This window comes from Toxotes jaculatrix, chromosome 6 (genome assembly GCF_017976425.1).
Source record: "Toxotes jaculatrix isolate fToxJac2 chromosome 6, fToxJac2.pri, whole genome shotgun sequence".
Lineage (NCBI taxonomy): Eukaryota > Metazoa > Chordata > Actinopteri > Toxotidae > Toxotes > Toxotes jaculatrix.
This window is the reverse complement of record NC_054399.1, coordinates 6881671-6906935: the sequence shown is the minus strand read 5'-3', so window position 1 is coordinate 6906935 and position 25265 is coordinate 6881671. Positions and strand designations below refer to the sequence as shown.

The 25265-nt window shown below is 34.6% G+C and overlaps 1 protein-coding gene across 1 annotated transcript in view; it reads left to right on the top strand.

Annotated features, from left to right (window-relative positions):
• The window catches only part of si:dkey-110c1.10 (unconventional myosin-Vb), a 49106-nt gene that overhangs the window by 3271 nt on the left and 20570 nt on the right, over window positions 1-25265 (top strand). The window contains exons 10-32 of the mRNA XM_041040304.1: window positions 84-352; window positions 470-551; window positions 1096-1236; window positions 1574-1705; window positions 1917-2000; window positions 2083-2199; window positions 2346-2443; window positions 2557-2643; window positions 3132-3452; window positions 4097-4253; window positions 4425-4664; window positions 4788-4997; window positions 5160-5253; window positions 5380-5528; window positions 5635-5850; window positions 6051-6151; window positions 6296-6410; window positions 6794-6890; window positions 7168-7281; window positions 7588-7739; window positions 8030-8119; window positions 8333-8465; window positions 8770-9067. Coding sequence (XP_040896238.1) covers window positions 84-352; window positions 470-551; window positions 1096-1236; window positions 1574-1705; window positions 1917-2000; window positions 2083-2199; window positions 2346-2443; window positions 2557-2643; window positions 3132-3452; window positions 4097-4253; window positions 4425-4664; window positions 4788-4997; window positions 5160-5253; window positions 5380-5528; window positions 5635-5850; window positions 6051-6151; window positions 6296-6410; window positions 6794-6890; window positions 7168-7281; window positions 7588-7739; window positions 8030-8119; window positions 8333-8465; window positions 8770-9067 — 3497 coding nt within the window. The remainder of the gene's footprint in view (window positions 1-83; window positions 353-469; window positions 552-1095; window positions 1237-1573; window positions 1706-1916; window positions 2001-2082; window positions 2200-2345; window positions 2444-2556; window positions 2644-3131; window positions 3453-4096; window positions 4254-4424; window positions 4665-4787; window positions 4998-5159; window positions 5254-5379; window positions 5529-5634; window positions 5851-6050; window positions 6152-6295; window positions 6411-6793; window positions 6891-7167; window positions 7282-7587; window positions 7740-8029; window positions 8120-8332; window positions 8466-8769; window positions 9068-25265) is intronic.

The window sequence follows — 25265 nt, the reverse complement described above, 5'->3', positions numbered from 1 at the left end:
GTTTCCCCTCCCCTCCTTGCTTCCTATGTCCTCCATCACTGCATCATACCATGGCAGTTTTACCCTAACTTTTCTTTTCTCAGGGAGACGACCGCTCCCTGGCTGTTTTCTCCAAGCTACTAGGAGTTGAAGGACCTCAGATGGCCCACTGGCTGTGTCATCGCAGGCTGGCTGTAGGGGGAGAGATGCTGGTTAAACCCATGTCTGGTCAGCAGGCTGTAGAAGCCAGAGATGCACTGGCTAAACACATCTATGGCCAGCTGTTTGCATGGACTGTTCGGAGACTCAACTTTGCCCTGCGCACCCAGAGGGGACAAGTCAAATCTTTCATAGGGGTGCTGGATATCTATGGGTGAGTGATTTGGCTTGGTGCTATTGGATTTAAAAATATTGTCTGCAGTATGCTATATATAGATGAAATCCTCAGTGTATCTTCAAGCCGAACTGACAGGTTTTTCTCTTGGAGCAGGTTTGAGACCTTTGATCGGAACAGTTTTGAGCAGTTCTGTATAAATTATGCAAATGAAAAGCTCCAGCAGCAGTTTAACAGGGTAAGTTATGACAAAGGCAGAGGAGACCCTCTGTCCCCCTGTGTTTTGGTGCTTTCAACCGCAGAGACTGTACTTGAATGTGCCAGTAGCAAAATTATTTTCGGTGTCTGTCACCGTCTTGAGGAAAGCCACCCTGTCACTTCTTGCCGCTAACACAGATGGAGCATGCATAATCTTGTTTCAGTGTTACTGTAAATCCCGTCTGTGGTTCTACAGGTTAATTCACACTTAGTTCATGTATGACATTCACTTTTTTTTTTGTTTTACACATTTTTTGACGAACATTTTTCAAAATAGCACTTAATCACAAAATGCAGGAGGAAGCGTTTCTCTGTCTTGGCCTTTCTGTCGTGAGGGAGACAAGCACAGACTGTCCTCCCCGTGTGACAATCTGTTTTCATAGCCAAGCTGTCGATCTGCTCAAACAGCTCTTAAGCTTATATCAACAGGATGATCTTTTTAGAGTTATTGCAGTTTTTTTTTAAGTTTTCTATCCATTTTAATGTTTAATATTTTTTCAAAATCATGATGTGCTTTTCTGCAGCATGTGTTCCACTTGGAGCAGGAGGAGTACGTCCGGGAGGAGCTGGCCTGGAGCAGGATTGAGTTCAGTGACAATCAGCAGTGCATCAGTCTCATAGAGGGACAACTAGGCCTGTTTGATCTGTTAGATGAGGAGTGCAGGGTCAGTCATGCTGTCTCTCTCTCTCTCTCTCATCTCTTTCTGTTTTTTCTTTTTCTTATTTTATTCTGTATCTTCCTCTTTTTTAACCTCTTGTTTCACCATCTCTCTCTCCAACATGATGTTATTTGCCTCCATATTGTCCAGAGTGACTGCTTGAAAGTTCAGAGAAACCTAATGCGTATTTGTCACTATGACAAAATGTTCTTTTAAAATCTAATTACATTTGATATCACCTGTTAAATGTAAAAGCGTAGCACAGAAATCTGAAGTCCATGTGAGATTCAGTCGGCTTTAATGATAATCTATCAAGCTGATAACCGTTTGTGTTTATGATCAGATGCCTAAAGGCTCAGATGAGAGCTGGGTGCAGAAGCTGTACAACCAACACCTTGCCAGCAAGCCCCACCCTCAATTCCAGAAACCTCGCATGTCCAGCAGCGCCTTCATCATCCTCCACTTTGCTGACACTGTGAGTGATGAAGGGCAACGCGCTTTATTCGATTCAGTTCATGGAAAACTGGACGATAACTGAAGTGAAAGTGTGTATGGATCTCCCACCATTCATGACCGTCCCTTAGTGAAGAGGCCAGGAGGCTGTTTTTCAAGTTTATGGCTGCTGTCTAAAACACAGTTTGTGATTCTCTGCTGTATCTGTTTCAGTAGTTTCTGGTTTATTTCAGGTACAATATGAATGTGGTGGCTTTTTAGACAAGAATCGAGACACAGTCCTCGAGGAGCTCGTCAACATTCTGAAAGCAAGTCAGGTAGGTATGTGCTACAAATTTCACAAGTTCATTTGATGTGACCAGGGTATTAATAACTTGTGTCTGTGTATGTGTGTTTCAGTCTGAGTTGGTGGCTGAGTTGGTCCAGCAGCAGGAGAATGTGCCCACTGTGGCCAATGGAAGCGTTCGGTTGGGGAAAAGAGCCACCAGGGAGCACAAACTGACTGTGGGCTTCCAGGTGAGCTGCTACTACCTTCATTTTTCATTCACTGATGGTTCACTTCATTTTTAGTGCATCCTTCCATCTTGATTGAGCAGATCATTAACAATAAGTTTTCGTACTGATTACGCTTTCCTTTGGTGGACTGTATTTGTGCCCGTCAGTTCCGTCAGTCCTTACAGATGCTCATGGACACACTCAACAGCACCACTCCTCACTATGTCCGCTGCATTAAACCCAACGACCTCAAAGAGCCTTTTATGTAAGTTGCCAGCCTTCACTGTTCAGACTGTATGCACTATTTTGCATTAAATACATGTTTTACTGGATTCTGATGTGTGCACTAAACAACCCACAACATCTTCTCCATGTTAGGTTTGACCCCAAGAGGACAGTCCAACAGCTAAGAGCCTGTGGGGTGCTGGAGACTATTCGTATCAGTGCTGCAGGTTATCCATCCAGGTAATGAGTACCTCACAGACGTTTCTCACTCAGTACAAAGCTTTCATACAATATGAGGCCTGATTCTTTAAAGTCATGTAGACAGTCATATAAAGGAGGACATCAGCAGTTACTTTAAGTGTTATTGCTGTAATGGATGAATAAGACAACAGAGGTATTTGTCCAGTATTTGAAATAGATAAACAAGAAGATAAACAATGAGCAAATATGGGTGTTGTGGAAGAAGTAAGTCTCAAGTCTCAGATGTGCAAGTTGCTTATGGGAAAAACTAAATGGTGAGAGAATGATGTGGAATATGTATGTTCACTGACATGGGACATCTTTCTCTTTTTTAATGGTTTGTATCTGATCAGTTTTCACTGCAGTGGAAAGTTCACTGCAGGCACATTATGCAAAACTTAGCACAGACTAAAAGAAAAAGACAAACCCAAGACACAAACTGTCTTAACTGAGCTCTCGAGCTGTTTTCTCTAAATCTGTGTTTCCAGATGGACATATGAGGAGTTTTTCAGCAGGTACCGAGTTCTTCTTCGAGGGCCTCAGAGTCAGGAGCAGGCCCAGGCGTCGTGCAGACGGACCCTGCCTCAGCTCATCTCAGACCCGGACCAGTACTGCTTTGGAAAGACCAAAGTATTTTTCCGAGCCGGTCAGGTGGCTCTTTTGGAGAGGCTAAGAGCTGAAAGGCTGCGTGTGGCCGCTGTGATCATCCAGAGCCGGTCCAGAGGATGGCTGTCACGGATCAGATACACCAGGATCCTCTGGGCAACTGTCACCATACAGAGATACTGCAGAGGAGCTCTGGCCAGACGGTGAGGATATAAATGAGATATTTGTCTGTTTATATGTGTGTGAGAGAGAAAATGTATATATGGAACTTCGTTTTTTGAGTATACAAGTTGTTGCGCAGTATTTATGTATTTCCTCTTTATTACCTTTTGTTTTTTTTTTAAAATCAGCTGTGATTTTTTAAAATTCTCTAAAGGAAAGTGACAGATTTTCCGAATGGCTGACATGTTGCAAATATGTCCTCTTCCAGGTTCATGCCAATGTTTGGTCATAGTATAAAACTATGACTATCTAAGTTAAGACGATTGACGTTTCAGTGATAGAAAATTCAATTCAATTTCCTACATTTTCACATATATATAATTTAAAAGGTTAATAATGATTTTTTTTCTGTATAGCTAATGAAGCCAGGTTTATGTCAGATGAGCTACAATGTATTTTTGCTCTGCACAATCCTCAGCATAGCCATTCTCCCTTTGCCTTCCAAGCTTACTCTCTGTGGAAAAAATAAAACCGTCTGTTATTTTTTCTGTATTTTGCACATACTTTCTCAATCCTGTCACACAATTTTCAGACATTGCCAAGATTTTTCAAACACACGTCTTCTTCAAGTGCTTTTACAAACTTTAGTTAAAGGTTAATTGCTTCTTTGTCATTTTGGCTGCAGTCTGGCTCTGACCCTACGCTACACCAGGGCCGCCTTAGTGATCCAGAAGACCTACCGCATGGTGGTGGTCAGACAGTTGTTCCTCATGATCCGCCAGGCCACCGTCACCATCCAAGCCTTCACCCGGGGCACACTGACACGCCAAAGATACAGACTGGTGAGCACTTAACAACAGGCTTGATTTCCTTGATCAGATCTTAAACGGAGATCTTAAAATCTCAACCTCCTGCTGCCCATTTGTGTTTTTAAGCCGATCTGTTCAGAGGAGCAAGTTATATAGACATAATCTGAAATGATGAAAAATTTAAACTCTGTTCTCTTTCCTCAGTTGGTGGCAGAGCGTGCTGCTGTGTTGCTTCAGGCGAGAGTGCGTGGGTGGTTGGCGAGGCAGGCGTACAGGCGAGTACGTGCGGCGGTGGTGTTCATGCAGTGCTGCGTGCGCCGCAGGGCTGCCAGAAGAGAGCTGTTGAAACTAAAGACCGAGGCCCGCTCAGTGGAGAGGTACAGGGAGCTCAACAAGGGCATGGAAGTCAAACTGATGCAGCTGCAGTTAAAAGCCGACCAGGAGGTGGGTGAAGGGTTTCAGAGGGCTGTGATCCTGTGATGGGATCCTTGTAAGCCATACTGCGCTCAGAGGTCATTTCATTTTATAATGATTTCGTATCATAAAGTTGTGTTTTTATGTGTCCAGGCCAGAGAAAGTGCTGCTTTGAGAGAGGCCCTGCATGTGGAGCGAGAGGCCACCAGCGCTGAGCTGGAGGCTCTGAGAGCGACCATACAGAGACTGGAGAGCCAGAAACATGAGAAACCTCAGCCCTGCCCTGTCATCAGTGAGAAGGAGGTGGAGAAAAGGAGGAGAGCTGAGGACAAAGCTGCCCTGGAGATCCTTCAACTCACACAAGTAGGCCTAGAATAATTTGCCTCGTTTCAACCTGACAAAATTTTGTCTGACAAGGAATATTTTTCCTTTTCTTGTCTTTTATTTAATAATTCAGATTTTCAGGGTTATTTTTTGGTTGTTGACTCCTGTCTTTGTGAAAACTGTACTTTCTCACTTTTTAAGGAGCTACAAGACCTGCAGAGAGAGAAGGACAGTTTTCACAAAGAGAGAGAGGATCTCTCTGCTCGCCTCCTTGAACAAGAAAAAGCACAAGAAGGTGGGTTCCTTCTTTGCAGCATCATACAGTTTGCATTATTCTCTCTGTCTTTTGCGCTTTTTCCCTCACATTTGTATCCCAAACACTTTCTTTCCTTCTCCTCTGTGTGTTTGCGTGTGTGCACAGAGCTTGTGCATCAGGCCGTGTCTCAGGCAACTGCCGCTCTGAGGGTGGAGCTGGATGAAGAGAGGAGAAAGTACCAGGGTCTCCTGAGAGAGTTCACCAGACTGGAGCAAAGATATGACAACCTCAGAGAGATGAGTCTGCTCACTGAGGTTCATAATTACACATAAGACTCAAATAATCCCTCCAGAAATACAGTTTGGGTTTTAAACTCCATCTTGGTTGCTGAGAGTATTTTTTTTCCCCTCCTTGTGACAGCGCACCAAGGGCCACAGAAGGACCGACTCCACCCAGAGTCTCAGCTTTGAGCCTCTCTCTCCCTCACCCACCCCGATGTCACCCCAGCCTCTCACCCCTCTCTCCCTGTCACCCTTCCCATCTGCTTTCCCTTCCCCAGAGGAGGTTCGCAGGGTCAGCGTGACGTCTCCATGCCTGGAGAGGAGACCCTCGGTGTGGAGCTCAGAGACACCAATGGTGAGAGAATGTAGGAAAAAAAAACAAAGAGGAATGTTACAAAATGTTCTTCAAATTCTATGTATAATTATGTTGTCTTATGTCTAATAATCACATGATTTTTGTGAGTGTTTACACCTGCACACAGTCCTTTTTCTCACTGATAATGTAATCCGGTCAGGTAGCATAGTGTCACACTGTGTTCGTGTTTGCTCTGACAGGACCAGTTGATGGAGAAGATGGATGTGGCCAAAGACCCGGCAGTGAAGATGAGAGGAGAAGACCTGGCACATGCCTACGATGCTGTACGAGTGGCCAACAAGTCAGTCTGTCACTACTCCTTCATTCCTATCAGTGCATTACCTTGTTTTTTCACATCAGTGTTATTGTTATTGTTGTGATTTACTGAACATTTGGTGGATTAACTGTGTCATCCTGTTTTTATCTCTTCCTCTGTCCGTGTCAGGCTTCTGGAGAGTCAGCTGCGTAACCAGCGCAGTCAGTGGGAGGAGGAGCTGGAGGCTCTGAGGTGCCAGCTCAGTCAAGCAATCTCTGGTTCTTCCTCTGCTGCACAGCGACAGGTATGGACTTATTAAGACAGTTGTCTGTGGTGCATGAAGGATACTGCTAAAATGCCATGTATAAATTGAGTCCTAATTGTCTTTGTTTCAACATTCTCACACAGAACATATTGATCTTGCACTTTTCTTTTCTCATGACCTTATTATGCTCCCATCTTTGCTTTCTTTTTTTCCCCTCAGCATTTCTTTCTTACATAACCACTAAAATCTACAAAGTGAGAGTCAGTGTATTCTGGACTGTAGTTGCCCTGACAATTGGCTGCTTGTAATGTTATTTGCCTAAAAGCTTTTCTTCCCTTGTACTGAGTCACTTTGGTTGAGAGCGCTGGATAAAAGCCAAAATCCAAAATGCTAAGTGTGTTTGTGTGTAAAAGGATCTGCAGGAACTATTGGAGGCCAGAGAGCACGAGTGTGTCAAACTGAGGAGAGAGCTGAAGGAGCTTAGACACACAGTCTCACTCAGACAACTCCTCGCTCAAGGTAACATTTCATTTTCAGATCGCCTATAAAGGCACAGAACGTGTGACATGTGAAAGTCTTCTAACTCATTATTTTTTGGTGGTTTTTGTAATAATATCATTGTTAGATCAAAGGTAGAAAAGCTGCCTTAAATCTACTGATGTTTCCAGTCGACAGGTTAATTTATGAGCTTACAAAAATATAAAACATCCACTTCCCAGTTATCATCTATCTTTTCTTACATCTCTGTAGTTTTTTTTTTGTGCTGCTCTTTTATTTGTTTCACTCCTCCTGTTAGCTTTGATCCCAGAGACTTTGTCCTGTCCATCCCGACCAAAGCTGGCAGCAGTCACTGGTTTGCTGGAATGTAGGAAGAGAGATGAAACTAAGCTCCTCAAGAACCTCATCACAGGTGAGACTGACCCCTTTCAGCCTTTTTCCTCATCTACCCCTTTTCTTTTTCCTCTTTGATATTTAAAATTTTTGGCACGTCAGATATTTAAAATATATACATGTGAGCCTGTGTGGAAGCTGTAACTGGGACTCCAGTTGCATTATAGCCTTGTTATGTGATGGTCTGGCCTCATTAAGAGACCACAACTTTGTAGTATTGCTCCTCAGTGTTACGTGACTCATGAGAATAAATTTTTGCTATAATTAACTTCGCTATAGCTGACAATTATGACCTGGCCGTGTTCATTCTCTGTCTGTGTTCCAGACATCCGTGCTGACAGTGCCCTGCCTCTGCCTCCCGGTCTACCTGCCAGCGTGCTTTTCCTGTGTGTCCGCCAGGTGGACTGCAGCGGAGACCAAACGCGTGCTCGCTCGCTCTGTAGCGCCGCTGTCACTGCTATGAAGGCAGCTCTGAAGGTAACCTGAGATCTGAACCTGCTCGGTCTACCATATGGTTGAGGATTAATGCATAAGGACAGTTCACATCATGTCAGGTAGATTGTCACTTACCGAAAAGTAGGCACCACCAACTTTGAAACACTTTCTTTGTGTGTGTCCAACTGCAAGTATCTGGCCCCTGGGGAGAAAGTAAACCATGACAAAGTTCTGTATACCTCTCTCACACACATATACAACATACACACAAAACAGTATTGGTCTTCACATGACAATATAACGTTTTCTCATCTTTTCTCTGTCCCTTGCAGAAGCATAGTAACGATGCAGATATGACATCTTTGTGGCTGAAAAACGCGTGTGTGTTACACGATCTATTGACCCAGCACTCCCCAAAACAGGTAGGAACTTTCATTCATTATTAATTACATCTTATTGGCTGAGAACATCTTATTTCCAGAAATAAGCAGTGAAAAAAAAAGATCATGACACTATGATTTATTAACTCATTAATTTTTCCTGATCTCATTAGAAACTTATTAATCCCTTTCCTGGAGAAATTCCCAATATATTTTTCACAAAAAGAGTGTATAATTGGATTGATTACTTTTCAGACCCTTGATTCAGATGAACTGGTTCCACTGACGGCTGACCTCAGTGACCTAATTCGCGCCCTGAGTGACCTCTGTATCCAGGCCTATCAGCAGCTCCTATCCATCACAGAGACGCGCCTGCAGAACATCATAGGTAACCACTATGCTGAAGATGATACTGATGCTAATGCCGCTCTCCCTTAAACTCAGACCTGGGCAAACAACAGCCCGTGGGCCACCTGCATCCATGCGTAAAACACCTTTGGCTTTTCAAAATAAAAGCATCACAGTTATTTTGAATGCACGGCATGAATATTTTTTCATTTGTATTCTAATTTATGATTGGCCTCACATGGGCTGGACAGGGATGCACAAATTGCCGGGTGTGGCCCGCGGGCTGTAGTTTGCCCAGGTCTACCTTAACTGCTCCTCTTATCTGGCATGCTTCTCTCCCTCAGTCCCTGCCCTGTTGGAGTCTGAGATCATCCCCGGTCTGTCTGGCTCGGCAGTGAAGTTGGGAACGTCCAGGAAGCGAGCAGGCTCAGACCCCAGGGCAGCGGCAGGCGATGCTCCCACTATGGCGTCGGTGCTGAGGGAGCTGGGAGCCCTTCACACCGCCCTGTCCCATCAGGCTCTGCCCCCGACGCTGATGGAACAGGCCTTCCACCAGCTCACCTACCTCATCTCTGCCTCGTCTCTGAACAGCCTGCTGCTGCGTAAAGACATGTGCTGCTGGAGTCGTGGCATGCAAATACGGTACTAATACACACAGATATACATATATATGCATTTTCCCATATGTCCTTAAAAGGTCTGCAACTTTGTGTCAGTTGCCTTATCTCTACTTTGCCATATCTCTGATGACGTACCTAAATTTTATGGTATTTAAATAATTAAATACCATAAAATTGAATTAGCGCAGAGAAGAGAAAAAGAGAGAGGGAGAAAGATGGCTAATCGCACAACAAGTGGCCTGGTCCCTAAGAAGAACACGACTTCTGCAGTTTGGCAGTATTTCAGGTTACAAGCCAACAGTTTCATGATGCCGTCTGAGCCTTACGTTAATAATTTTTAATTCAGGGTTTCCACTAGAAAAATTTGTCACCGGACAACGTGACCGGCAGGTTTTCAATTTACCAGACAAATGTTTTTATTAAATGTTTACATTATTTGAATTTATTGAGCTTAAAATTCTAAATGATATGCAGGATATATAAGAATGATATCAAAGCATGTCAATTTGGAATCGCCTTACTATACTATGATGTTTTTTATGACATTTTGAGGTCAAAAAAAATTTTGACTTTTTTTGGCCGATTTTGACGCCTTACTATAATATGACGTTATTTATGACATTTTGAGGTCAAAAAAATTTTTAACTTTTTTTGCCCGATTTTGACGCCTTACTTTAGTATGACGTTTTTTATGACTTTTTGAGGTGAAAAAAAATGTTGACTTTTTTTGTCATTTTTTGACGCCTTACTATACTATGACATTTTTTATCACCAAAAAGTCAAAAAAAAAATTTGACTTTTTTTGCCCGATTTTGACGCCTTACTTTAGTATGACGTTTTTTATGACCTTTTGAGGTCAAAAAAAATTTTAACTTTTTTTTGTCATTTTTTGACGCCTTACTATACTATGACGTTTTTTTATGACTTTTTTAGGTGAAAAAAATTTTTGACTTTTTGTCATTTTTTGACGCCTTACTATACTATGACGTTTTTTATGACTTTTTGAGGTGAAAAATTTTTTTGACTTTTTTTGCCCGATTTTGACGCCTTACTATACTATGACGTTTTTTATGACTTTTTGAGGTCAAAAAAAATGTTGACTTTTTTTGTCATTTTTTGACGCCTTACTATACTATGACGTTTTTTATGACTTTTTGAGGTGAAAAAATTTTTTGACTTTTTTTGCCCGATTTTGACGCCTTACTATACTATGACGTTTTTTATGACTTTTTGAGGTCAAAAAAAATGTTGACTTTTTTTGCCCGATTTTGACGCCTTACTATACTATGACGTTTTTTATGACTTTTTGAGGTCAAAGAAAATTTTGACTTTTTTTGCCCGATTTTGACGCCTTACTATACTATGACGTTTTTTATGACTTTTTGAGGTGAAAACATTTTTTGACTTTTTTTGCCCGTTTTTGACGCCTTACTATACTACGACGTTTTTTATGACTTTTTGAGGTCAAAAAAAATGTTGACTTTTTTTGCCCGATTTTGACGCCTTACTATACTATGACGTTTTTTATGACTTTTTGAGGTAAAAAAAAATGTTGACTTTTTTTGCCCGACTTTGACGCCTTACTATACTATGACGTTTTTTATGACTTTTTGAGGTGAAAAAAAATTTTGACTTTTTTTGCCCGATTTTGACGCCTTACTATACTATGACGTTTTTTATGACTTTTTGAGGTCAAAAAATTTTTTGACTTTTTTTGTCATTTTTTGACGCCTTACTATACTATGACGTTTTTTATGACTTTTTGAGGTGAAAAAAATTTTTGACTTTTTTTGTCATTTTTTGACGCCTTACTATACTATGACGTTTTTTATGACTTTTTGAGGTGAAAAATGTTTTGACTTTTTTTGCCCGATTTTGACGCCTTACTATACTATGACGTTTTTTATGACTTTTTGAGGTAAAAAAAAATGTTGACTTTTTTTGCCCGACTTTGACGCCTTACTATACTATGACGTTTTTTATGACTTTTTTAGGTGAAAAAATTTTTTGACTTTTTTTGCCCGATTTTGACGCCTTACTATACTATGACGTTTTTTATGACTTTTTTAGGTGAAAAAATTTTTTGACTTTTTTTGCCCGATTTTGACGCCTTACTATACTATGACGTTTTTTATGACCTTTTGAGGTCAAAAAAAATTTTGACTTTTTTTGCCCGATTTTGACGCCTTACTATGACGTTTTTTATGACTTTTTGAGGTGAAAAAAAATGTTGACTTTTTTTGCCCGATTTTGACGCCTTACTATACTATGACGTTTTTTATGACTTTTTGAGGTGAAAAATTTTTTTGACTTTTTTTGTCATTTTTTGACGCCTTACTATACTATGACGTTTTTTATAACTTTTTTAGGTGAAAAAAATTTTTGACTTTTTTTGTCATTTTTTGACGCCTTACTATACTATGACGTTTTTTATGACTTTTTGAGGTGAAAAATTTTTTTGACTTTTTTTGCCCGATTTTGACGCCTTACTATACTATGACGTTTTTTATGACTTTTTGAGGTCAAAAAAATTATTGACTTTTTTTGTCATTTTTTGACGCCTTACTATACTATGACGTTTTTTATGACTTTTTGAGGTCAAAAAAATTGACTTTTTTTGTCATTTTTTGACGCCTTACTATACTATGACGTTTTTTATGACTTTTTTAGGTGAAAAAATTTTTTGACTTTTTTTGCCCGATTTTGACGCCTTACTATACTATGACGTTTTTTATGACCTTTTGAGGTCAAAAAAATTTTGACTTTTTTTGCCCGATTTTGACGCCTTACTATACTATGACGTTTTTTATGACTTTTTGAGGTGAAAAAATTTTTTGACTTTTTTGTCATTTTTTGACGCCTTACTATACTATGACGTTTTTTATGACTTTTTGAGGTCAAAAAAATTATTGACTTTTTTTGCCCGATTTTGACGCCTTACTATACTATGACGTTTTTTATGACCTTTTGAGGTCAAAAAAAATTTTGACTTTTTTTGCCCGATTTTGACGCCTTACTATGACGTTTTTTATGACTTTTTGAGGTCAAAAAAAATGTTGACTTTTTTTGCCCGATTTTGACGCCTTACTATACTATGACGTTTTTTATGACTTTTTGAGGTGAAAAATTTTTTTGACTTTTTTTGTCATTTTTTGACGCCTTACTATACTATGACGTTTTTTATGACTTTTTGAGGTGAAAAAACATTTTGACTTTTTTTGCCCGATTTTGACGCCTTACTATACTATGACGTTTTTTATAACTTTTTTAGGTGAAAAAAATTTTTGACTTTTTTTGTCATTTTTTGACGCCTTACTATACTATGACGTTTTTTATGACTTTTTGAGGTGAAAAATTTTTTTGACTTTTTTTGCCCGATTTTGACGCCTTACTATACTATGACGTTTTTTATGACTTTTTGAGGTCAAAAAAATTATTGACTTTTTTTGTCATTTTTTGACGCCTTACTATACTATGACGTTTTTTATGACTTTTTGAGGTGAAAAAAAATGTTGACTTTTATTGCCCGATTTTGACGCCTTACTATACTATGACGTTTTTTATGACTTTTTGAGGTGAAAGAATTTTTTGACTTTTTTTGTCATTTTTTGACGCCTTACTATACTATGACGTTTTTTATGACTTTTTTAGGTGAAAAAATTTTTTGACTTTTTTTGCCCGATTTTGACGCCTTACTATACTATGACGTTTTTTATGACCTTTTGAGGTCAAAAAAATTTTGACTTTTTTTTGTCATTTTTTGACGCCTTACTATACTATGACGTTTTTTATGACTTTTTGAGGTGAAAAAATGTTTTGACTTTTTTTGCCCGATTTTAACGCCTTACTATACTATGACGTTTTTTATGACTTTTTGAGGTAAAAAAAAATGTTGACTTTTTTTGCCCGACTTTGACGCCTTACTATACTATGACGTTTTTTATGACTTTTTGAGGTCAAAAAAAATTTTGACTTTTTTTGTCATTTTTTGACGCCTTACTATACTATGACGTTTTTTATGACTTTTTGAGGTGAAAGAATTTTTTGACTTTTTTTGTCATTTTTTGACGCCTTACTATACTATGACGTTTTTTATGACTTTTTTAGGTGAAAAAATTTTTTGACTTTTTTTGCCCGATTTTGACGCCTTACTATACTATGACGGTTTTTATGACTTTTTGAGGTCAAAAAAAATTTTGACTTTTTTTGTCATTTTTTGACGCCTTACTATACTATGACATTTTTTATGACTTTTTGAGGTGAAAAAATTTTTTGACTTTTTTTGTCATTTTTTGACGCCTTACTATACTATGACGTTTTTTATGACCTTTTGAGGTCAAAAAAATTTTTGACTTTTTTTGCCCGATTTTGACGCCTTACTATACTATGACGTTTTTTATGACTTTTTGAGGTCAAAAAAAATTTTGACTTTTTTTGTCATTTTTTGACGCCTTACTATACTATGACGTTTTTTATGACTTTTTGAGGTGAAAAAAATTTTGACTTTTTTTGCCCGATTTTGACGCCTTACTATACTATGACGTTTTTTATGACTTTTTGAGGTCAAAAAAATTTTTGACTTTTTTTGTCATTTTTTGACGCCTTACTATACTATGACGTTTTTTATGACTTTTTGAGGTGAAAAAAAATTTTGACTTTTTTTGTCATTTTTTGACGCCTTACTATACTATGACGTTTTTTATGACTTTTTGAGGTCAAAAAAAATGTTGACTTTTTTTGTCATTTTTTGACGCCTTACTATACTATGACGTTTTTTATGACTTTTTGAGGTGAAAGAATTTTTTGACTTTTTTTGTCATTTTTTGACGCCTTACTATACTATGACGTTTTTTATGACTTTTTTAGGTGAAAAAATTTTTTGACTTTTTTTGCCCGATTTTAACGCCTTACTATACTATGACGTTTTTTATGACCTTTTGAGGTAAAAAAAAAATTTGACTTTTTTTGCCCGATTTTGACGCCTTACTATACTATGACGTTTTTTATGACTTTTTGAGGTAAAAAAAAATGTTGACTTTTTTTGCCCGACTTTGACGCCTTACTATACTATGACGTTTTTTATGACTTTTTGAGGTGAAAAAAAATGTTGACTTTTTTTGCCCGATTTTGACGCCTTACTATACTATGACGTTTTTTATGACTTTTTGAGGTGAAAAATTTTTTTGACTTTTTTTGTCATTTTTTGACGCCTTACTATACTATGACGTTTTTTATGACTTTTTGAGGTCAAAAAACATTTTGACTTTTTTTGCCCGATTTTGACGCCTTACTATACTATGACGTTTTTTATGACTTTTTGAGGTGAAAAAAATTTTTGACTTTTTTTGCCCGATTTTAACGCCTTACTATACTATGACGTTTTTTATGACCTTTTGAGGTAAAAAAAAAATTTGACTTTTTTTGCCCGATTTTGACGCCTTACTATACTATGACGTTTTTTATGACTTTTTGAGGTAAAAAAAAATGTTGACTTTTTTTGCCCCACTTTGACGCCTTACTATACTATGACGTTTTTTATGACTTTTTGAGGTGAAAAAAAATGTTGACTTTTTTTGCCCGATTTTGACGCCTTACTATACTATGACGTTTTTTATAACTTTTTTAGGTGAAAAAAATTTTTGACTTTTTTTGTCATTTTTTGACGCCTTACTATACTATGACGTTTTTTATGACTTTTTGAGGTGAAAAATTTTTTTGACTTTTTTTGCCCGATTTTGACGCCTTACTATACTATGACGTTTTTTATGACTTTTTGAGGTCAAAAAATTTTTTGACTTTTTTTGTCATTTTTTGACGCCTTACTATACTATGACGTTTTTTATGACTTTTTGAGGTGAAAAAAATTTTTGACTTTTTTTGTCATTTTTTGACGCCTTACTATACTATGACGTTTTTTATGACTTTTTGAGGTGAAAAATGTTTTGACTTTTTTTGCCCGATTTTGACGCCTTACTATACTATGACGTTTTTTATGACTTTTTGAGGTAAAAAAAAATGTTGACTTTTTTTGCCCGACTTTGACGCCTTACTATACTATGACGTTTTTTATGACTTTTTTAGGTGAAAAAATTTTTTGACTTTTTTTGCCCGATTTTGACGCCTTACTATACTATGACGTTTTTTATGACTTTTTTAGGTGAAAAAATTTTTTGACTTTTTTTGCCCGATTTTGACGCCTTACTATACTATGACGTTTTTTATGACCTTTTGAGGTCAAAAAAAATTTTGACTTTTTTTGCCCGATTTTGACGCCTTACTATGACGTTTTTTATGACTTTTTGAGGTGAAAAAAAATGTTGACTTTTTTTGCCCGATTTTGACGCCTTACTATACTATGACGTTTTTTATGACTTTTTGAGGTGAAAAATTTTTTTGACTTTTTTTGTCATTTTTTGACGCCTTACTATACTATGACGTTTTTTATAACTTTTTTAGGTGAAAAAAATTTTTGACTTTTTTTGTCATTTTTTGACGCCTTACTATACTATGACGTTTTTTATGACTTTTTGAGGTGAAAAATTTTTTTGACTTTTTTTGCCCGATTTTGACGCCTTACTATACTATGACGTTTTTTATGACTTTTTGAGGTCAAAAAAATTATTGACTTTTTTTGTCATTTTTTGACGCCTTACTATACTATGACGTTTTTTATGACTTTTTGAGGTCAAAAAAATTGACTTTTTTTGTCATTTTTTGACGCCTTACTATACTATGACGTTTTTTATGACTTTTTTAGGTGAAAAAATTTTTTGACTTTTTTTGCCCGATTTTGACGCCTTACTATACTATGACGTTTTTTATGACCTTTTGAGGTCAAAAAAATTTTGACTTTTTTTGCCCGATTTTGACGCCTTACTATACTATGACGTTTTTTATGACTTTTTGAGGTGAAAAAATTTTTTGACTTTTTTGTCATTTTTTGACGCCTTACTATACTATGACGTTTTTTATGACTTTTTGAGGTCAAAAAAATTATTGACTTTTTTTGCCCGATTTTGACGCCTTACTATACTATGACGTTTTTTATGACCTTTTGAGGTCAAAAAAAATTTTGACTTTTTTTGCCCGATTTTGACGCCTTACTATGACGTTTTTTATGACTTTTTGAGGTCAAAAAAAATGTTGACTTTTTTTGCCCGATTTTGACGCCTTACTATACTATGACGTTTTTTATGACTTTTTGAGGTGAAAAATTTTTTTGACTTTTTTTGTCATTTTTTGACGCCTTACTATACTATGACGTTTTTTATGACTTTTTGAGGTGAAAAAACATTTTGACTTTTTTTGCCCGATTTTGACGCCTTACTATACTATGACGTTTTTTATAACTTTTTTAGGTGAAAAAAATTTTTGACTTTTTTTGTCATTTTTTGACGCCTTACTATACTATGACGTTTTTTATGACTTTTTGAGGTGAAAAATTTTTTTGACTTTTTTTGCCCGATTTTGACGCCTTACTATACTATGACGTTTTTTATGACTTTTTGAGGTCAAAAAAATTATTGACTTTTTTTGTCATTTTTTGACGCCTTACTATACTATGACGTTTTTTATGACTTTTTGAGGTGAAAAAAAATGTTGACTTTTATTGCCCGATTTTGACGCCTTACTATACTATGACGTTTTTTATGACTTTTTGAGGTGAAAGAATTTTTTGACTTTTTTTGTCATTTTTTGACGCCTTACTATACTATGACGTTTTTTATGACTTTTTTAGGTGAAAAAATTTTTTGACTTTTTTTGCCCGATTTTGACGCCTTACTATACTATGACGTTTTTTATGACCTTTTGAGGTCAAAAAAATTTTGACTTTTTTTTGTCATTTTTTGACGCCTTACTATACTATGACGTTTTTTATGACTTTTTGAGGTGAAAAAATGTTTTGACTTTTTTTGCCCGATTTTAACGCCTTACTATACTATGACGTTTTTTATGACTTTTTGAGGTAAAAAAAAATGTTGACTTTTTTTGCCCGACTTTGACGCCTTACTATACTATGACGTTTTTTATGACTTTTTGAGGTCAAAAAAAATTTTGACTTTTTTTGTCATTTTTTGACGCCTTACTATACTATGACGTTTTTTATGACTTTTTGAGGTGAAAGAATTTTTTGACTTTTTTTGTCATTTTTTGACGCCTTACTATACTATGACGTTTTTTATGACTTTTTTAGGTGAAAAAATTTTTTGACTTTTTTTGCCCGATTTTGACGCCTTACTATACTATGACGGTTTTTATGACTTTTTGAGGTCAAAAAAAATTTTGACTTTTTTTGTCATTTTTTGACGCCTTACTATACTATGACATTTTTTATGACTTTTTGAGGTGAAAAAATTTTTTGACTTTTTTTGTCATTTTTTGACGCCTTACTATACTATGACGTTTTTTATGACCTTTTGAGGTCAAAAAAATTTTTGACTTTTTTTGCCCGATTTTGACGCCTTACTATACTATGACGTTTTTTATGACTTTTTGAGGTCAAAAAAAATTTTGACTTTTTTTGTCATTTTTTGACGCCTTACTATACTATGACGTTTTTTATGACTTTTTGAGGTGAAAAAAATTTTGACTTTTTTTGCCCGATTTTGACGCCTTACTATACTATGACGTTTTTTATGACTTTTTGAGGTCAAAAAAATTTTTGACTTTTTTTGTCATTTTTTGACGCCTTACTATACTATGACGTTTTTTATGACTTTTTGAGGTGAAAAAAAATTTTGACTTTTTTTGTCATTTTTTGACGCCTTACTATACTATGACGTTTTTTATGACTTTTTGAGGTCAAAAAAAATGTTGACTTTTTTTGTCATTTTTTGACGCCTTACTATACTATGACGTTTTTTATGACTTTTTGAGGTGAAAGAATTTTTTGACTTTTTTTGTCATTTTTTGACGCCTTACTATACTATGACGTTTTTTATGACTTTTTTAGGTGAAAAAATTTTTTGACTTTTTTTGCCCGATTTTAACGCCTTACTATACTATGACGTTTTTTATGACCTTTTGAGGTAAAAAAAAAATTTGACTTTTTTTGCCCGATTTTGACGCCTTACTATACTATGACGTTTTTTATGACTTTTTGAGGTAAAAAAAAATGTTGACTTTTTTTGCCCGACTTTGACGCCTTACTATACTATGACGTTTTTTATGACTTTTTGAGGTGAAAAAAAATGTTGACTTTTTTTGCCCGATTTTGACGCCTTACTATACTATGACGTTTTTTATGACTTTTTGAGGTGAAAAATTTTTTTGACTTTTTTTGTCATTTTTTGACGCCTTACTATACTATGACGTTTTTTATGACTTTTTGAGGTCAAAAAACATTTTGACTTTTTTTGCCCGATTTTGACGCCTTACTATACTATGACGTTTTTTATGACTTTTTGAGGTGAAAAAAATTTTTGACTTTTTTTGCCCGATTTTAACGCCTTACTATACTATGACGTTTTTTATGACCTTTTGAGGTAAAAAAAAAATTTGACTTTTTTTGCCCGATTTTGACGCCTTACTATACTATGACGTTTTTTATGACTTTTTGAGGTAAAAAAAAATGTTGACTTTTTTTGCCCCACTTTGACGCCTTACTATACTATGACGTTTTTTATGACTTTTTGAGGTGAAAAAAAATGTTGACTTTTTTTGCCCGATTTTGACGCCTTACTATACTATGACGTTTTTTATAACTTTTTTAGGTGAAAAAAATTTTTGACTTTTTTTGTCATTTTTTGACGCCTTACTATACTATGACGTTTTTTATGACTTTTTGAGGTGAAAAATTTTTTTGACTTTTTTTGCCCGATTTTGACGCCTTACTATACTATGACGTTTTTTATGACTTTTTGAGGTGAAAAAAAATGTTGACTTTTATTGCCCGATTTTGACGCCTTACTATACTATGACGTTTTTTATGACTTTTTGAGGTGAAAGAATTTTTTGACTTTTTTTGTCATTTTTTGACGCCTTACTATACTATGACGTTTTTTATGACTTTTTTAGGTGAAAAAATTTTTTGACTTTTTTTGCCCGATTTTGACGCCTTACTATACTATGACGTTTTTTATGACCTTTTGAGGTCAAAAAAATTTTGACTTTTTTTTGTCATTTTTTGACGCCTTACTATACTATGACGTTTTTTATGACTTTTTGAGGTGAAAAAATGTTTTGACTTTTTTTGCCCGATTTTAACGCCTTACTATACTATGACGTTTTTTATGACTTTTTGAGGTAAAAAAAAATGTTGACTTTTTTTGCCCGACTTTGACGCCTTACTATACTATGACGTTTTTTATGACTTTTTGAGGTCAAAAAAAATTTTGACTTTTTTTGTCATTTTTTGACGCCTTACTATACTATGACGTTTTTTATGACTTTTTGAGGTGAAAGAATTTTTTGACTTTTTTTGTCATTTTTTGACGCCTTACTATACTATGACGTTTTTTATGACTTTTTTAGGTGAAAAAATTTTTTGACTTTTTTTGCCCGATTTTGACGCCTTACTATACTATGACGGTTTTTATGACTTTTTGAGGTCAAAAAAAATTTTGACTTTTTTTGTCATTTTTTGACGCCTTACTATACTATGACATTTTTTATGACTTTTTGAGGTGAAAAAATTTTTTGACTTTTTTTGTCATTTTTTGACGCCTTACTATACTATGACGTTTTTTATGACCTTTTGAGGTCAAAAAAATTTTTGACTTTTTTTGCCCGATTTTGACGCCTTACTATACTATGACGTTTTTTATGACTTTTTGAGGTCAAAAAAAATTTTGACTTTTTTTGTCATTTTTTGACGCCTTACTATACTATGACGTTTTTTATGACTTTTTGAGGTGAAAAAAATTTTGACTTTTTTTGCCCGATTTTGACGCCTTACTATACTATGACGTTTTTTATGACTTTTTGAGGTCAAAAAAATTTTTGACTTTTTTTGTCATTTTTTGACGCCTTACTATACTATGACGTTTTTTATGACTTTTTGAGGTGAAAAAAAATTTTGACTTTTTTTGTCATTTTTTGACGCCTTACTATACTATGACGTTTTTTATGACTTTTTGAGGTCAAAAAAAATGTTGACTTTTTTTGTCATTTTTTGACGCCTTACTATACTATGACGTTTTTTATGACTTTTTGAGGTGAAAGAATTTTTTGACTTTTTTTGTCATTTTTTGACGCCTTACTATACTATGACGTTTTTTATGACTTTTTTAGGTGAAAAAATTTTTTGACTTTTTTTGCCCGATTTTAACGCCTTACTATACTATGACGTTTTTTATGACCTTTTGAGGTAAAAAAAAAATTTGACTTTTTTTGCCCGATTTTGACGCCTTACTATACTATGACGTTTTTTATGACTTTTTGAGGTAAAAAAAAATGTTGACTTTTTTTGCCCGACTTTGACGCCTTACTATACTATGACGTTTTTTATGACTTTTTGAGGTGAAAAAAAATGTTGACTTTTTTTGCCCGATTTTGACGCCTTACTATACTATGACGTTTTTTATGACTTTTTGAGGTGAAAAATTTTTTTGACTTTTTTTGTCATTTTTTGACGCCTTACTATACTATGACGTTTTTTATGACTTTTTGAGGTCAAAAAACATTTTGACTTTTTTTGCCCGATTTTGACGCCTTACTATACTATGACGTTTTTTATGACTTTTTGAGGTGAAAAAAATTTTTGACTTTTTTTGCCCGATTTTAACGCCTTACTATACTATGACGTTTTTTATGACCTTTTGAGGTAAAAAAAAAATTTGACTTTTTTTGCCCGATTTTGACGCCTTACTATACTATGACGTTTTTTATGACTTTTTGAGGTAAAAAAAAATGTTGACTTTTTTTGCCCCACTTTGACGCCTTACTATACTATGACGTTTTTTATGACTTTTTGAGGTGAAAAAAAATGTTGACTTTTTTTGCCCGATTTTGACGCCTTACTATACTATGACGTTTTTTATAACTTTTTTAGGTGAAAAAAATTTTTGACTTTTTTTGTCATTTTTTGACGCCTTACTATACTATGACGTTTTTTATGACTTTTTGAGGTGAAAAATTTTTTTGACTTTTTTTGCCCGATTTTGACGCCTTACTATACTATGACGTTTTTTATGACTTTTTGAGGTGAAAAAAAATGTTGACTTTTATTGCCCGATTTTGACGCCTTACTATACTATGACGTTTTTTATGACTTTTTGAGGTGAAAGAATTTTTTGACTTTTTTTGTCATTTTTTGACGCCTTACTATACTATGACGTTTTTTATGACTTTTTTAGGTGAAAAAATTTTTTGACTTTTTTTGCCCGATTTTGACGCCTTACTATACTATGACGTTTTTTATGACCTTTTGAGGTCAAAAAAATTTTGACTTTTTTTTGTCATTTTTTGACGCCTTACTATACTATGACGTTTTTTATGACTTTTTGAGGTGAAAAAATGTTTTGACTTTTTTTGCCCGATTTTAACGCCTTACTATACTATGACGTTTTTTATGACTTTTTGAGGTAAAAAAAAATGTTGACTTTTTTTGCCCGACTTTGACGCCTTACTATACTATGACGTTTTTTATGACTTTTTGAGGTCAAAAAAAATTTTGACTTTTTTTGTCATTTTTTGACGCCTTACTATACTATGACGTTTTTTATGACTTTTTGAGGTGAAAGAATTTTTTGACTTTTTTTGTCATTTTTTGACGCCTTACTATACTATGACGTTTTTTATGACTTTTTTAGGTGAAAAAATTTTTTGACTTTTTTTGCCCGATTTTGACGCCTTACTATACTATGACGGTTTTTATGACTTTTTGAGGTCAAAAAAAATTTTGACTTTTTTTGTCATTTTTTGACGCCTTACTATACTATGACATTTTTTATGACTTTTTGAGGTGAAAAAATTTTTTGACTTTTTTTGTCATTTTTTGACGCCTTACTATACTATGACGTTTTTTATGACCTTTTGAGGTCAAAAAAAATTTTGACTTTTTTTGCCCGATTTTGACGCCTTACTATACTATGACGTTTTTTATGACTTTTTGAGGTCAAAAAAAATTTTGACTTTTTTTGTCATTTTTTGACGCCTTACTATACTATGACGTTTTTTATGACTTTTTGAGGTGAAAAAAATTTTGACTTTTTTTGCCCGATTTTGACGCCTTACTATACTATGACGTTTTTTATGACTTTTTGAGGTCAAAAAAATTTTTGACTTTTTTTGTCATTTTTTGACGCCTTACTATACTATGACGTTTTTTATGACTTTTTGAGGTGAAAAAAAATTTTGACTTTTTTTGTCATTTTTTGACGCCTTACTATACTATGACGTTTTTTATGACTTTTTGAGGTCAAAAAAAATGTTGACTTTTTTTGTCATTTTTTGACGCCTTACTATACTATGACGTTTTTTATGACTTTTTGAGGTGAAAGAATTTTTTGACTTTTTTTGTCATTTTTTGACGCCTTACTATACTATGACGTTTTTTATGACTTTTTTAGGTGAAAAAATTTTTTGACTTTTTTTGCCCGATTTTAACGCCTTACTATACTATGACGTTTTTTATGACCTTTTGAGGTAAAAAAAAAATTTGACTTTTTTTGCCCGATTTTGACGCCTTACTATACTATGACGTTTTTTATGACTTTTTGAGGTAAAAAAAAATGTTGACTTTTTTTGCCCGACTTTGACGCCTTACTATACTATGACGTTTTTTATGACTTTTTGAGGTGAAAAAAAATGTTGACTTTTTTTGCCCGATTTTGACGCCTTACTATACTATGACGTTTTTTATGACTTTTTGAGGTGAAAAATTTTTTTGACTTTTTTTGTCATTTTTTGACGCCTTACTATACTATGACGTTTTTTATGACTTTTTGAGGTGAAAAAACATTTTGACTTTTTTTGCCCGATTTTGACGCCTTACTATACTATGACGTTTTTTATGACTTTTTGAGGTGAAAAAAATTTTTGACTTTTTTTGCCCGATTTTAACGCCTTACTATACTATGACGTTTTTTATGACCTTTTGAGGTAAAAAAAAAATTTGACTTTTTTTGCCCGATTTTGACGCCTTACTATACTATGACGTTTTTTATGACTTTTTGAGGTAAAAAAAAATGTTGACTTTTTTTGCCCCACTTTGACGCCTTACTATACTATGACGTTTTTTATGACTTTTTGAGGTGAAAAAAAATGTTGACTTTTTTTGCCCGATTTTGACGCCTTACTATACTATGACGTTTTTTATAACTTTTTTAGGTGAAAAAAATTTTTGACTTTTTTTGTCATTTTTTGACGCCTTACTATACTATGACGTTTTTTATGACTTTTTGAGGTGAAAAATTTTTTTGACTTTTTTTGCCCGATTTTGACGCCTTACTATACTATGACGTTTTTTATGACTTTTTGAGGTGAAAAAAAATGTTGACTTTTATTGCCCGATTTTGACGCCTTACTATACTATGACGTTTTTTATGACTTTTTGAGGTGAAAGAATTTTTTGACTTTTTTTGTCATTTTTTGACGCCTTACTATACTATGACGTTTTTTATGACTTTTTTAGGTGAAAAAATTTTTTGACTTTTTTTGCCCGATTTTGACGCCTTACTATACTATGACGTTTTTTATGACCTTTTGAGGTCAAAAAAATTTTGACTTTTTTTTGTCATTTTTTGACGCCTTACTATACTATGACGTTTTTTATGACTTTTTGAGGTGAAAAAATGTTTTGACTTTTTTTGCCCGATTTTAACGCCTTACTATACTATGACGTTTTTTATGACTTTTTGAGGTAAAAAAAAATGTTGACTTTTTTTGCCCGACTTTGACGCCTTACTATACTATGACGTTTTTTATGACTTTTTGAGGTCAAAAAAAATTTTGACTTTTTTTGTCATTTTTTGACGCCTTACTATACTATGACGTTTTTTATGACTTTTTGAGGTGAAAGAATTTTTTGACTTTTTTTGTCATTTTTTGACGCCTTACTATACTATGACGTTTTTTATGACTTTTTTAGGTGAAAAAATTTTTTGACTTTTTTTGCCCGATTTTGACGCCTTACTATACTATGACGTTTTTTATGACCTTTTGAGGTCAAAAAAAATTTTGACTTTTTTTGCCCGATTTTGACGCCTTACTATACTATGACGTTTTTTATGACTTTTTGAGGTGAAAAAAAATGTTGACTTTTTTTGCCCGATTTTGACGCCTTACTATACTATGACGTTTTTTATGACTTTTTGAGGTAAAAAAAAATGTTGACTTTTTTTGCCCGATTTTGACGCCTTACTATACTATGACGTTTTTTATGACTTTTTGAGGTCAAAAAAAATTTTGACTTTTTTTGTCATTTTTTGACGCCTTACTATACTATGACGTTTTTTATGACTTTTTTAGGTGAAAAAATTTTTTGACTTTTTTTGCCCGATTTTGACGCCTTACTATACTATGACGTTTTTTATGACTTTTTGAGGTCAAAAAAAATTTTGACTTTTTTTGTCATTTTTTGACGCCTTACTATACTATGACGTTTTTTATGACTTTTTGAGGTGAAAAAAATTATTGACTTTTTTTGTCATTTTTTGACGCCTTACTATACTATGACGTTTTTTATGACTTTTTGAGGTGAAAAAAAATGTTCACTTTTTTTGCCCGATTTTGATGCCTTACTATACTATGACGTTTTTTATGACTTTTTGAGGTCAAAAAAATTATTGACTTTTTTTGTCATTTTTTGACGCCTTACTATACCATGACGGTTTTTATGACTTTTTGAGATGAAAAAAAATTTTGACTTTTTTTGCCCGATTTTGACGCCTTACTATACTATGACGTTTTTTATGACTTTTTGAGGTAAAAAAAAATGTTGACTTTTTTTGCCCGACTTTGACGCCTTACTATACTATGACGTTTTTTTATGACTTTTTGAGGTCAAAAAAATTATTGACTTTTTTTGTCATTTTTTGACGCCTTACTATACTATGACGTTTTTTATGACTTTTTGAGGTGAAAAAAATGTTGACTTTTTTTGTCATTTTTTGACGCCTTACTATACTATGACGTTTTTTATGACTTTTTGAGGTGAAAAATTTTTTTGACTTTTTTTGCCCGATTTTGACGCCTTACTATACTATGACGTTTTTTATGACTTTTTGAGGTGAAAACATTTTTTGACTTTTTTTGCCCGTTTTTGACGCCTTACTATA